The sequence below is a fragment of the Ursus arctos genome, unplaced genomic scaffold (genome assembly GCF_023065955.2).
Source record: "Ursus arctos isolate Adak ecotype North America unplaced genomic scaffold, UrsArc2.0 scaffold_24, whole genome shotgun sequence".
Lineage (NCBI taxonomy): Eukaryota > Metazoa > Chordata > Mammalia > Carnivora > Ursidae > Ursus > Ursus arctos.
The window spans coordinates 11,432,993-11,445,695 of NW_026622919.1; the positions used below are offsets into that span (position 1 = coordinate 11,432,993).

At 52.1% G+C, this 12,703-nt stretch overlaps 2 protein-coding genes across 7 annotated transcripts in view; one reads left to right on the top strand and one right to left on the bottom strand.

Annotated features, from left to right (window-relative positions):
- Positions 1-8,273, top strand: part of WIPI1 (WD repeat domain, phosphoinositide interacting 1) — a 31,092-nt gene extending 22,819 nt beyond the window's left edge. Inside the window, exons 9-14 of one of the 3 annotated variants that reach the window (XM_044389114.3) lie at positions 2,530-2,694; positions 3,499-3,606; positions 4,257-4,375; positions 4,800-4,900; positions 7,097-7,158; positions 7,754-8,273. In XM_044389114.3, the coding sequence (XP_044245049.1) occupies positions 2,530-2,694; positions 3,499-3,606; positions 4,257-4,375; positions 4,800-4,900; positions 7,097-7,117 (514 nt within the window). In that variant the 3' untranslated portion in view covers positions 7,118-7,158; positions 7,754-8,273. The remainder of the gene's footprint in view (positions 1-2,529; positions 2,695-3,498; positions 3,607-4,256; positions 4,376-4,799; positions 4,901-7,096; positions 7,159-7,753) is intronic. The other 2 variants (XM_026512395.4, XM_044389115.3) reach the window with 2 other exon arrangements.
- Positions 1-12,703, bottom strand: part of ARSG (arylsulfatase G) — a 126,708-nt gene that overhangs the window by 16,880 nt on the left and 97,125 nt on the right. For 2 of the 4 annotated variants that reach the window (XM_057317701.1, XM_048225793.2), the window contains exons 11-12: positions 12,180-12,270; positions 7,159-9,262 (exon numbers count right to left, since the gene is read on the bottom strand). In XM_057317701.1, coding sequence (XP_057173684.1) covers positions 8,988-9,262; positions 12,180-12,270 — 366 coding nt within the window. In that variant the 3' untranslated portion in view covers positions 7,159-8,987. Of the gene's footprint in view, positions 1-7,158; positions 9,263-12,179; positions 12,271-12,703 lie in introns of those variants that run through there. The other 2 variants (XM_057317699.1, XM_057317700.1) reach the window with 1 other exon arrangement.

A 12,703-nucleotide genomic window follows, 5' to 3' on the forward strand; every position in this document is an offset into this window, starting at 1 on the left:
CTCCTGATGTGGTAGAACGTCTATGAGAAGAATACTTTCTCCACCTAATTAGCAAGATACAGTACTTGGCCTCTGTTCTGTGTGTCCGGTAGAGTACATGTCTGTCCGGCACTGTACCAACTACTGTTAGGTATGTGTCGGTGTGTGTCTGCCTGACACCCATACCCAGCCTCTGTCCACCTTCCTCTGAAACTCCATCCAAGGGCACCAGCAACCGAGTCAGTAAGTGCCAGAGGTTTTTCAGGCCTGGTTCTGTCTTCCCTCCCCAGGCCAGTGCCATGCTCTTTGCCGGGAAACCTTGTCCCCCCACCTGGTGCCCGAAACCCCAGGGACTGCTCTCTCCCAGCTCCTCAGTGTTCTTGGAATCCCGCGAGTGTCCACACCTGTTCATGGGCATCCTAGAGCTCAGTGTTTGTCCTGTAGTTCTAACCCTGTGTGGTTTCCCTAGAGCTTTTATCTGTTTTCTGGACTTTTCTATCACTTCTCAGACAGCTTGTAGAATGTAAGCCCAGATCTCTTCAGGTGCTGTTGTGATAGTTCAGAGCACAGGAGGGTGGCTGGGCTGCTAGGATGACCTTCAACCCCGAGGGGCCATGACAGAGTGACCCCAAGCCACTGCTTTGGCCCTGTCTTCATCTGACTTCATTATTGATGCTTAAGACAGGAAGTTGCCATTTGAACTCATTTCCCTGTCCAGGCTCTCCGGTTTCCGTCAGTGATCTCATGGAGCTGGGAACAACCCCTTCCTACTCCGAGTGGCTCTTGACCTTCCCCTCAGCCATCCATGAAGTATTAGCCCTGTGATGGCTCGCACTGGCCTCTGCAGTCCTCTTCCTCTGGCCGCCGCCCCGAGCCAAGTCTTGACCATCTCTGGTCTGCTGGTTAAGTCTCACTCCTTCTGGGCTCTTCTTACCAGTCCATCCTGTATCTTCTCAGTGCACTGGTTTTCTGGAAGTGTTCCTTTAAACCTGACCCTTCCTCCTCAGAAACCGTTACCCCCCACTTCAGCTCTGGGAAAGAAGTCCCAGCTCCGCCAGCCTGGCCTTTGAGGCTCTTCCTGGTGCACCCTACCTGCCGTGCGACCTTCCCGCCTCGGCCACCTCAGCCAGACCAGCTTGGCTGTGCCTCCCAGAGGCCTTGTTCACCTGCCTCTGCATCCGCGGGGCCCTCCTCCTGCCTTCCTGTCCCACCGCACCCCACAGCTGAGTCGGACCTGCCTGCAGAGCCCAGCCCCGTGGCCGCCACCCCCAGGACACCCCAGTCAGTGCAGACACCGTCTTATCGAATAGCGTCTGCCGTGTGCCATGCACAATGTGAGCCCCTCGGCGGGGGTCACCTCTTCGGTGCTCATGGCAGCCCTGCCAGGTGGCGTGTTAGCTGACAGGTTATCCCCATTTCCCAGGGGGGAAGATGGGAACTTTGAGGTAAAGGAACTCCATCCACCTCTCCCTCCTCCGTGGTCCTGGAGTAGCTACTACCTGCACCGTGCACGTGACACCTGCCATTTTACGTCTCTGTGCCGTGTGTGCACTGGGAACGCAGAGCCCGGACAATATGCCTCTTCATAAATCCCACCCCGTGGCACAGAGCTCCAGGGCAAGCAGGACAGGTGTGTTTCATGATGCTCGGGATCCCAGAATACCGGCAGAACCCCTAAAAGGGGCCCTCAGTTTCAGATGGGAACATCAAGGCCCAGAGGGGTTTGTCCAAAGCCCACCGAGCCGGTTGGTAAACAGAGTGAGAAATAAACCCCCATTCTTCTGAGCTATGGCATGTGTTCCCCACCAGCCTCGGGCCCTGTAGACAAGTGGCCTCTCAGCAGGTGCTCCTGGGAGCGCGTGTGGCCACCCTGGTCTTTGATGTGCCCCCAGCATGCACTGCGCAAAGGCAGGGGTGTGCCCCTACCCATTCCCACCTCTCACCGACAGAGCAGCCACCCCGAGTCCAGCAGATGCCCTGCGATGGAGTCTGATGACTGCAGGGGATGCACCAGGTCCCTCTGAATTATCTCCACCGTTGGGAATCACCGGGGACCGGGGTGGCTTCAGGGCTGTAATCAAACACCGCCCAAAGCACCTTGCCCGGAGGTTTGCTTCCCACTCAGTCTGGCTAGGGAGGCCTTGACCCTGAGATCGTTCTGTTCTTCCACGGCCCGGGACAGGCTTGAGCTTCGTTTTCAGAGTCCAGATAGCGATCCCATCTCGTGCCCAACCCTGGCCCCCTTCTTTGAAATCTGGAAATCAGACTAATCATCGCATGCAACTTCTTTAATGTAGGCAGGCGGTAGCACCGGGAACCTCTTAACAGCTTTGCAATGGCCCTTCCGAAGGACAAACAAGCCCTCGATGCCCTTCTGGTATTGCCAGGATAGTACGTCCCGAGCCACCGCGGGTGGGCAGAACATGGCACTAAGGCACAGTTCCTTCCTGGTGCAGCGAGCGCAGCGCCTAACGCTTGGGCGTGCGGAGAGCTGGCCCAATGCCCAGGCCCGCAGGGCCGTCTCACCTCCACTGTGCCTTGCTCCCCCAGCCGACCAGAGGAGCCTTCGACCTGGACTGGCTACATGGGAAAAATGTTCATGGCTGCTTCCAACTACCTCCCCACCCAGGTGTCAGACATGATGAACCAGGACAGGGCCTTCGCCACCGGACGTTTGAATTTCTCTGGGCAGAGGAATATCTGCACCCTCTCAACGTACGTATTGCCCTGCCCACCTGCCACCGGCAAAATCTTTTAGGGGTCTGTTTGCCCAGAGCGCAACATCCCCAAACACGTGCAGAGAGCCAAACAAGGACGCAAGATGGCCAAGAGGAAGGGCGAGCAGCCTCGAAGCCTGCCGTGTCCGCCAGCTGCTTTTCTTCCCCGGTCGTCGGGCGTATTCTGGGGATGGGGGGCGGCCGGAAGCTGGCACGGGAGCCCCAACTTTCTGGTGATAATGACACGGTCTTGAAAGCAGTTCCCGTTCTTGGTAACACTGTGACAAGGCCCTAGTTCCACGGTCCGGGTTCAGACACCTCTGGGCTTGACAGATACTTTATCTAAGTGGTTTAAAGGAGTTAAAGAAGCTAAATGTTTATTTTTTTTTTTAATTTGATAAAACTAGCCAGCAACGCGGTGAGCTGTTTTTGTCCTTTGTCCTTTCTGTCACTGTGAAAGGCAGAGTCCCACGTGCGCCAGAGGCCGTGTCCCACTCAGGTCAGCAGACGCTTTAGCTGGGCAGTGGCTTTTCACAGAGTAGTAGCGTGCACACGCCTCCTTTTGTCTCATCCCCACAATTATTTTCAAAGACAAGAAAAAATCCTCGAGGTAGATCACTAAGGCCAGAATGCCAAGAGAGAGCCAGAAACCCAGAATGGTGGGCCCGCGGGCCGGGCACAGGTTTCTCGATGGCAGGAGAAGCAGCTAGTGTGACAGCTGAGGCGGGGAGGGTTCGCGCTTGCAGCTGGCCCAGTACCCGTCTCTGTGGTGATCACAGCGCGTGTTTTCTTTGGCTCTTAGGATCCAGAAACTGCCGAGGCTGCTGGTCGCATCATCCGACGGCCACCTTTACATCTACAATTTGGACCCTCAGGACGGAGGAGAATGTGTCTTAATCAAGACCCACAGGTGAAGAGACTAGTTTCACAAAAGCCTTTTAAGAGCTGGTTGTCACTGGGCCAAGAGTGACAAGCGTCAGTGCCCTTGCTTCTCTTCTCCGGCCGTCCCAGTGGCAGACCTCGAGCGGGCACCCGCTTTGTACTGGGCTCCATGTCAGGCGCCCTCACCACACAGGACACTTCCAGAAAAGTGCTGGGATGAGTAACACGCACTTGAAGAAAGGGAATGTCTTCCTGTGGCCTTTCCTCCTCGTACATAATGGGTGCTCAAAAATGGTGCCCAAATGGAATCAAGAAGTTCTCTTGATGTCTGTGACCGAGAACAAGGCGACTCCTGCTGTGACAGGACAGCACCAGCTGCCCCTGCTGCCTTGCCCTCAGAAACCCCCCTTGTGAGCGTGGGTTAGCATCCTTGCCAGGGTATATCAGGAAGAGCCAAGGGCCGATCTTCGCTCAGTAAATGTAACAGAAAGGGGTCATTGTGAAGTGGCGTGACTGACCCCGGCCGCTCAAGGTCGCTGGGAGGTCACGTGACCCAGCAGCGTCGGGCTAGGTCTGTACTTTAAGCTCGAGTGAGTTTCCTACTGCTTTTGGCGGTACTGGGATATGTGATCATCTCTCTTTTCTCCTCCCTTCCCCCCCCCCAATTGCTGCAATTAGCTTGCTTAGCTCAGGAACAACAGAAGAAAATAAAGAAAATGACCTCAGACCTTCATTACCTCAGTCTTACGCAGCAACTGTAGCCAGACCAAGCACCTCGTCCGCCTCCACGGTGCCAGGTGAGTGTGGCTGTGGGGGCCTGGCCGGGGGCGCCGTGGGGGCGCACTTCTGACCGCGCTGTCTTCACCGGCACGTGTGGATGGAATGCTCTCCCCGAACCCCTTACCTCCTCCCGGGTGCGGCCACGAGAACAGCCTTTAAAGTCAGGTCCCTAAACCTGGCAGGCACAGCCCACAATTGTTGCCTCCCCACCAAGTCGTGTCCACCCTTGGCCTCTGAGAATCGGCAACAGGTGGAGGGCTGGAGGTGCCTGGGGTAGAGGGTGGGGGAGGTCAGCCGGAGGCTTGGAGGCGTCGCCTCTGAAGCACATTCAAAAGGCGAAGGCAGCTTCCCGTGGTTTCCCTGGAGGTCCCGCCCCGGGGGTCATGGCATAAGAAGAGCAGACCGTGGGGGCTTCTCTCATGTCTCGTTCTTGGTTTCCAGGTTATTCTGAGGACGGCGGAGCCCTCCGAGGAGAGGTTATTCCTGAACATGAGTTTGCAACGGGACCAGTGTGTCTTGATGATGAGAATGAATTCCCCCCTGTGAGCATTAGGAATCCCTAAAAGAGTGGCTCAGTCTGTGTGCTTAGAAGGAAACCTTCACCTCGGGCAGGACGTGAAGTCACTGTCCCTGTTCTCTCGTCCTATAACAGCTAACCTCCTCTCTAATAGTCAGAAAGCCATAGCTGGCGCCGTGGGTTTCCGGCCCTACAGACTAGCCATCAGGTGTCGGGCTAAAGCCGGCAGCATTCGAATAACCGAATACTAATCCAGGGAGTCTCAGCGGCCTCACTACATTCCGAGGCCTGGAATCCTTAACTTGGCTTCCTTAGCACTCTCTGTGCTGCTCACCAGGTAGGAATTCATGCCTGCGGAAACTCCTGTTTGCCTGAGGCTCCGTTAAGGATGTCCCTGCTGAATACTGCCACCTTTTTGCTAAAGACCATGATCTAACCCGGCTGGGCCGCTGTGCTCTGCAAGCGAGCTAGACCCTCACCCTCCTCCGGCTCTCACGGGCTGACCCCAGGCTCCCAGCGGCCATATGGAGGGTGGGGGGCTCGGCGGGGGGCTCCCCTGCATTTCCCTGCATCCTGCTTCAGCCCTTCCGGCAGCAAGCGCCCCCCCCCCCCCCCGGGTTGGCTGGGTGCAAGGCTTGGCTTCTTCCAGCACCCCCGACTGAAGAGAGGATTCTCGCCCTGGGCGGCTGCCAGGGCCTCCTTAGCTTCTCATTCTTCAAACTCCCATTTCGAGCAACACCAGGCGGCTCTTGTGAGCTGCGGTTAGAGTGGTATGGATAAGCCGAAAATCATTTAGGCTTGGAAGCCGTGTTTGGGCCCAGACTTAAGAGAGTTCAGAGCCCATTAGGTCTTGGTGTATAAGGTTTTCTCCTGAGCATTATTTTACATCAATTGAAAATCCATTTGCAAAAGGATGGGATGCAGGTCTAGTTTCTTTCTTGTATAAATCCTGGCATAATCTGGTCAACCCAGTCAGCTTTAAGAAAAACACAGAAAGGCTGTTTTGGGGCCCTCTGTGCATGACGAGAGGGCTGGGTTGCGATTGCCCATAAAGGCTCTGCGGATTGTAGCTTGAGATCTACATTCCTGGCTTTGAACAGGCGGATTGCCAAATCCCGTGCCAACAAGGCCAGTTGACATTTTCGGGGTGGAGCGCAGTGGTTCTTAAAAATACTCATTATAAATATAAAAGCAGCTATTGGCTTGCTGCCTTCTGATAAACCAGTTGTTTTGTCTTTGGGTTCTCACGCCCCGACTAGCCATAAAGGGAGTTCTTCCGTCCCCCTCAGAAGCTGGCGGTCATTCATCTGAGGTTGTATCTTCCAGGAGCCAGAGCAGAACAGATGCAGTGGGGATAAATGTGTCCCACTCTGTCCGGGTTTAGCGCCCTCACTCACTAGGTTCCATTTCAGTAATTTTGGTGAAAGTCTGTGACTGCTACCAAAGACTATTGGATTATTAATTAGATCCTTAAATGTCATCAAAGTAAACCCTACAACATCTTGTACTTACACAACTGGGGTTCTTCAGATACTGGCTTTCAGAAGGTGGTCCCCTGCCGAAGAAAACCTGTATAAAATAGTAGGTGCGCTGTACAGATCACCTGTTTGGAGTTTAAAAAGAAAAACAGAGATGCTTAAAATCTAGGAGTAGAACTTGTCGAGAGGCCTGTTCACCTAAACACTGCCAGGAAGCTGGGTATGAGCTGCTTGTCCTGTCTTCCTCTTAAGGACCAAACGCATGGAAGTTGATGTAATTTGCATCCAGGAGGTTTACTTAGACACAAGGAAGGCTCCCTGCCAGTGAGCGTGTTGATCACTGAATGAGATCCTTAGAGCTGGTGGTTGGGGTCATGGAGGCCATCAGACCCCAGCCCTGCCCTCCAGCCTCCAGGCAGATGGGGAGGACAGGGCTGAGCTTCCACAAGCTCCCGACGTCATAGCAGACGGCCTTCTCCATCCCATCACACAGGGACCAGAAGTGTGAGGGCCACGGGGATGTCCTCTCAACACGGACCATCTCATGCCCTTATTGGCAATAATGTCCGACGGGAGAGGAGATGCTGGACAACTCCTTTCCCCACCTTCAGTCCGCATCAGTATGCCCATCACAGACACTTGGCCAGAAGTCACACCTCTGCCCACATCCCTTAAAAACTTCCGGAATCGTGAAAGGATCCTGGAGTCTCAGCGTGGTTAAAATCACTTCTCTTTTGGTTCAGATCATGGGCTTGCCTGGCTAATCTCATAAGGGGCTCCCTGGGCCTTTGCCTTCAGAACACAGGTCAGTGTGAGTGGGTCTTTTTTTTTTTTTTTAATACACTCACACTTCCCTGGATATGATCATTCTTATCTCCTTGGGATTTACTTTGCTCCGTAAACAGTGAGAGAAGAGAATTGATCGTTGCTAGTATCTTAGAAAGGTGCCATATTCAGGAAGCAGTTTTTATGGCAAGAACTTGCCAACCCCTTACAAGTCTGCGTATTCACCAACACTAGTCTTACTCTCCGTGAGCAAGAGTAAGGGAATTGGGACCAAGGGTATTTACTGACTTTTTAATAGAGATTTGGCAGTCTGTGTTTACAAGTAAGATGAACCTTTTTTAAATAAACATGCAAAATACATATAAATGCACACACATAAGCACATATTTTATACACAGTATTTTTTGAAACCGTGCCATATCGTCTACACCTAAGTAGGATGGGTGGATTCCCTGTGGCCACGAGTGAGGGTCAGTCTGTGGATACACGGAAAAACTCTGCAGTGCCCAGCCTCCCCCTGCTGACCCCGCATGGGCACAGATCTGTTGATAATGCAGCCTGCCTAACCGCCTCTTCCTGGAAAGAGTAAGGCCATTCTGTTTTGATTTTGGTAGATAATCTTGTGCCGTGGAAGTCAGAAGGGCAAAACGAAGCAGTCATGATGAGAAGCGCACCTCAGAAATCAGGACACCCCCTATGAGGTGGTTTTGGAGAAAACAAGGAAGGTGGAAGAATGGAGTACAATTGTGTGTGCAGAAAGGGGGGCAGGTGCCGCCTGCTTAAGCCACGGGACATGTTCACGGCCCTCCAGGCTCTCCTCTGCCCCGGTTGCCAGTGGGTACAGGAGACACTATATACACATCCTGCTATTCAAAATACGTTACAGCCATAGTGTCAATGCTAACCATATTGGTCTATAGCCGGAACTTTATATGATAAAGGGCATCCTTTTTAAATGTATGCCGTGTAAAAATGTACTTATAGGAAAATCTCTTTGAATTGTATTTCTTGTGTATTACGTACATATAGAGAGACTGTTTTCAGCCAGGCAAAGTATTTTTGCAGTGATTGCAATAAATCATTTATTACCTTTGAGTCCCATTTAGGACACTAATAATAAATCATGGCAATGCATTTTTGAGGTTTTAAATTTTTATTTCTTCCTGGTTTTACGAAGGATGCCTAAAATCTTTAGAATACAGTCGTTTGATCTTTAAGAGGGGGAGGAGGGAGGCGGATAAACCAATCTGTGGGCTCTCCTGCGCTGAGACCCGGAAACCTCTAACTCTGTCCTAGTCTGCATCCGCGCTACTCGGGGTACCCACCTCCCGCCAGCAGCCGCCCAGAAATGGAGCATCTCGGGCCCCACCCCAGACCTACTGAGTCAGAGTGCGCACTTCCACGAGCTCCCAGGTGACAGGCATGCGTATTAAAGATGGAGAGGCGCTGCCCTAGATCCCAGTTGGGATGAACCTACGCTAAAGGGACCAGCCAAACTGGGTACAGAAAAAAGAAACTAAAATGTATGAAGTGCCGGTGCTGTGGCAGGTCCTAAGGGAGGCATTTTCGCAAATCGCCTTCGTTCGCCCTCAAAGTCAGCTGGCAAGCTAGGTTAAATAATCGCCTGCGTTCAAAAGCAGAGCTTGAACCGGGTCTAACTCCAAAGCCCAGGTGCTCTCCGCTCAGCTCCGCACAGCTGTTCTCTCAAGCCCGCACGCAGGAAGGACCGCAGGGGGCGCAAAGCGGGAGCTTCAGAACAGAATTCTGAGACTTAGTTTTAGGGCATCTGGAGCCGGAGTGTAAACTTGCCCTCACTTCCTCACATCTGCCTGGGGGAAAATCGGTCTGTCAGGGAGTCTGGCAACGGCAGGCGACGTGGTGGGGATTGCAGCAGGGGGTCACGGAAGGATGGTGAGTGTAATCCGCTCTGGAGGTGTTGTCACCAGCAATGTCTAGAATAACGTCGGCAAGAAGCTCTCTGACCCTAGGCAGGACGCCCTGGTATTCGGCACTACCTCTGTCGAGAGGCACGGCTTCTGCAACATCGTCTTCTAGATTAAAAATCAGGGGGGGCTCATGCAGCTGCTCGGGCCCCACGGCCCCATCGCAGGCTTTGGCTCCACCTGGAGACAGGGGACAACAAATACCCCATCAGACCCAGCTTCGGCCCTATGTTGGAAAGACGGGAACTGTGATTGATTATACACTGATCCAGACATCCCAGGACTTGAATATTCAAATGATTACTCTGCCTGTCAAAGAAACCACCTTGAGATCTTAGGTGCTTGTTCCAGTGATGCTCGTACTGTCCAGAATGACTCGGAACTTCTGGGAGCCGTCACAAAAGCCAATCAGGGATCTCTCGTCTCTACCCTTTGCAAGGAAATTTGATTTTTTTTTCCCCCGAACATTGATTTCTTGAACACCAAAATCCTTAATTTGGTGGACTGGGCAGGAAGGCAAGGGGAGCAATTTCACTCTGGGTTGCAGTGGAGTGTCGTGTATGAAGTCGAATCTGGCTATGAAGGCAGCCTCACAAGACGGGTAACAAGAAAGGGAGTCATGGCCACATCCTGAGCTGTTAATGATCCAGGTGACCTTTTAAAAGTTTTTTTTTTTTGCCTTTTCCATACAATAAGTAGTTAAGGTATCGGCAGAAGTTAATACAACTGAATAAACGGAAGGAATCCAGGCAAAGGACAGCCATCAGAAAGACAGCAATTCCTGAACGCCTACTTTGCCTCTGAGCTTCCTAGCAGCCAAAGAATAGCGTAGAAACTTAGCAGTCGCTCAGGGGAAGCTGAGCTCTTTCTGGCCCTGAGGTGTGAGAGAAACTTTTCCAGGGGCTCCTCCTCCAGGGAGAGAAGAAAGGGCACATCACACAGCCTTTAGGCAGCCCTCCTTAATGGTTTTCCTCCTGTGGTTGACATTCAGGTCATTCAGCGGAAGTGAAGAGTCCCTGCCTTTGCCTAGAATTTGGAGTCTAATTTGACTCTTCCTCATGGCCAGTAACAGGCAGCGAATGAGGTTTGCAATCAGCCAAGCAAGGGCTGAGAAGGACTCCTCTTATAAAAATGTAAGACTTCCACTTCAGAGAATCATGGAATAGCTGGCGTAGAACCAGCCTTCCTATGGATAACACTTCTAAATTCTAGGCAACATAGTCAGAAAAGAAAGAAAAAAACTGAAGGCACCAGCAAATTAGCAAGGCAGGCAGGAACTGAAAAGATGCTGATCATTGAAAGACAGAGGTCACAGGGGGTTGGGTCTGCATTTAAGAGATTTTTCCCCCTGGAGACACCCCTCGGCCCGTGCAGCAGGGAGCAGCTCAGCGAGAAAGCTGTCGTGTCTTTGGCTTGCGGTGTCAGAGGACAGAGCTCAGGGCTGCCACAATGGAGGAAAACTGATGAGTAGAAATCCCAGGAAGGAGGAGGGAGCCAGAGAGGAGAAGTCTGCAAATCCGTGGATGAACTCCCTCCACCTCATTCTCTAATGCAGTAGACGTCAAGGCATGTCGTTTATCCGAAATAGTTTTAAGTAATAAGGACGCAGATTTTCAAAGAGAGGGGGAAGGGAGGGATCAGAACATGTCACACTCTTCCTTCCCAACACACACCCAGCTGTTGAGAGGTCCGTCCTCCCCATCCTCGTGCTAACGCTCCTGGGACTTTGGTGACTCCTCAGAAGAAGAGACCTCCCCTCCCCTGGGTATCATAATTCCTGTCTGATTGCGGTCGTTTTAAAAGGTCCGATTACTTCACAGTACCATTCAGGATTCCAACCCCATGGTGCCAAGGGCTTTCTGGCAGGGCCGTGACTTCTGAAATTAACTCAGCCTGGAGAAGCCATACCTCTGAGATAATGTAATGTAAGGACTGCGATCTAGAAACTTTCCATCTGCGAGCATAACAAATATCTGACTGGTTTGTATTTCCGGTTTTGGAGAATCAATGACTCTTGTGGCATTTTTAATATCCCTCAAGTTACGAACTCAAAGGACTTGTTTTGTTTTTATGCCACGTTTTCTTCGGGATCAAGTATTTACACTCGGGGAAAATCATTTCTGTTCTTTATTATATAATTCTTTGGAACGCTCTAACACGAAACAACTGAATGAAATTGGAATCTGTACCAGGTCCCGGATTTTGTTTTGTTTATTTTTTGTGTGTGTTTTTCATTCACTAAAAGAAAAATGTTAGGGGCCCTATGAGGTACGAGATGCTGTGCTCAGCACTTAGAGACAACAAAAACGAGTATCTTACAAAGCTCAAAACTAGTAGGGGAACTAAAACAGGGAACCCCCCAAGCCCCCTCCCAAAGAAACCAAGCAAACATGTACCCAAATGACTGGCATATATAGCAGCACGTGACCATTATCAGAGTGTCTTCAAATCGGACCCAGCCGGGAAGACGAGAGGGAGTTTCATGACCGGGGTACTAGAATATGACACGAGGCCCTAGCAGCCGAGAGAAGTTTTGATTCGAGGCCAAGGAAGAAGGCTGTTGCTTTTGGAGAACTGACCCTGGAAAAGTGTGGGGACCCAGGCTGGAAGGAGCCTGAATTCAGTGGGCAGCAGGGAGCCACTGGAAGATTCTGAGAACCATCCTGACCCAGTTACCACATTTCTACAGTACACATTTAAGACGGTCAGCGAGTGAACCGAGATGCAGCCAGACTTCTGTCGGTTTGCTAACTCGACCTCGTCTCGAGTCTATTTTCTGAAACAGTCCATTGTCCAGTAAATTACACTTTAAAATATCTCTAAGCTCCCATTTCATGTTCAGCCAAACTGGCATTTAAAGCATAACAATGGAATGAAACGTCCTTCGGGTGGAAAGGAACTGTGTTAAGTGTGCTGACTAGCTCTGAGCTTGCTGGCAATGTCGGCCAATGGTAGAAAGACCTTATTTTCCTATTTGTGGGGGCAGAGGGCCTGGGGGGGGGGGAGCCTTGGGTGCCGAGAGCTCCCTGAAGGAAGGTGGCCCACACTCACCCCTGGAGGCCTCAGGGAGGATCAGGGCGGGGGAGGCCTGACTCACCGCTGATGTAGAAGGCCTTGTAGTGCCCCAGGCGGACCGTCTGAAGGGCTCCGTACTCTCCAGCCGCCCCACTGTTGGGGTGAAACAGCACCTGAGAAAGAGGAGCAGGACTTCCTGACCAGACAGCCATGCTGGATACTCCCTGGAAAGCATTCGTTTGTCTGTCATGGAGCCCGCCCCAGCACCCCCACCCCACCCCGGCCCCAAACACTGATGCACATGGGCCTGTGAGTCCCCCCCCACCCCGCCTCCATGAAACAGCTATTTGGCCAGTTAATTAATCGGGAGTGAGCTGCAGCTCTGATAGATCCCTAGGTCCGGTACCAGCTACAGAAGCTACAGAGTCCAGTGCAAAATCTGAGTGAGAGAAAGCTTGTTCAACGCTGAAGAATTTCAAGACAGCACAGCGCCTGCTTTTGAAACCAACAGTAGGGCTGTCCTAAGTGCGGGAGGACCCACACTGGGCACACACCTGCCTGGGGCCCCAGCCCTCGGGTTCAAGATAGGGCCTGGGGACCTTCCTG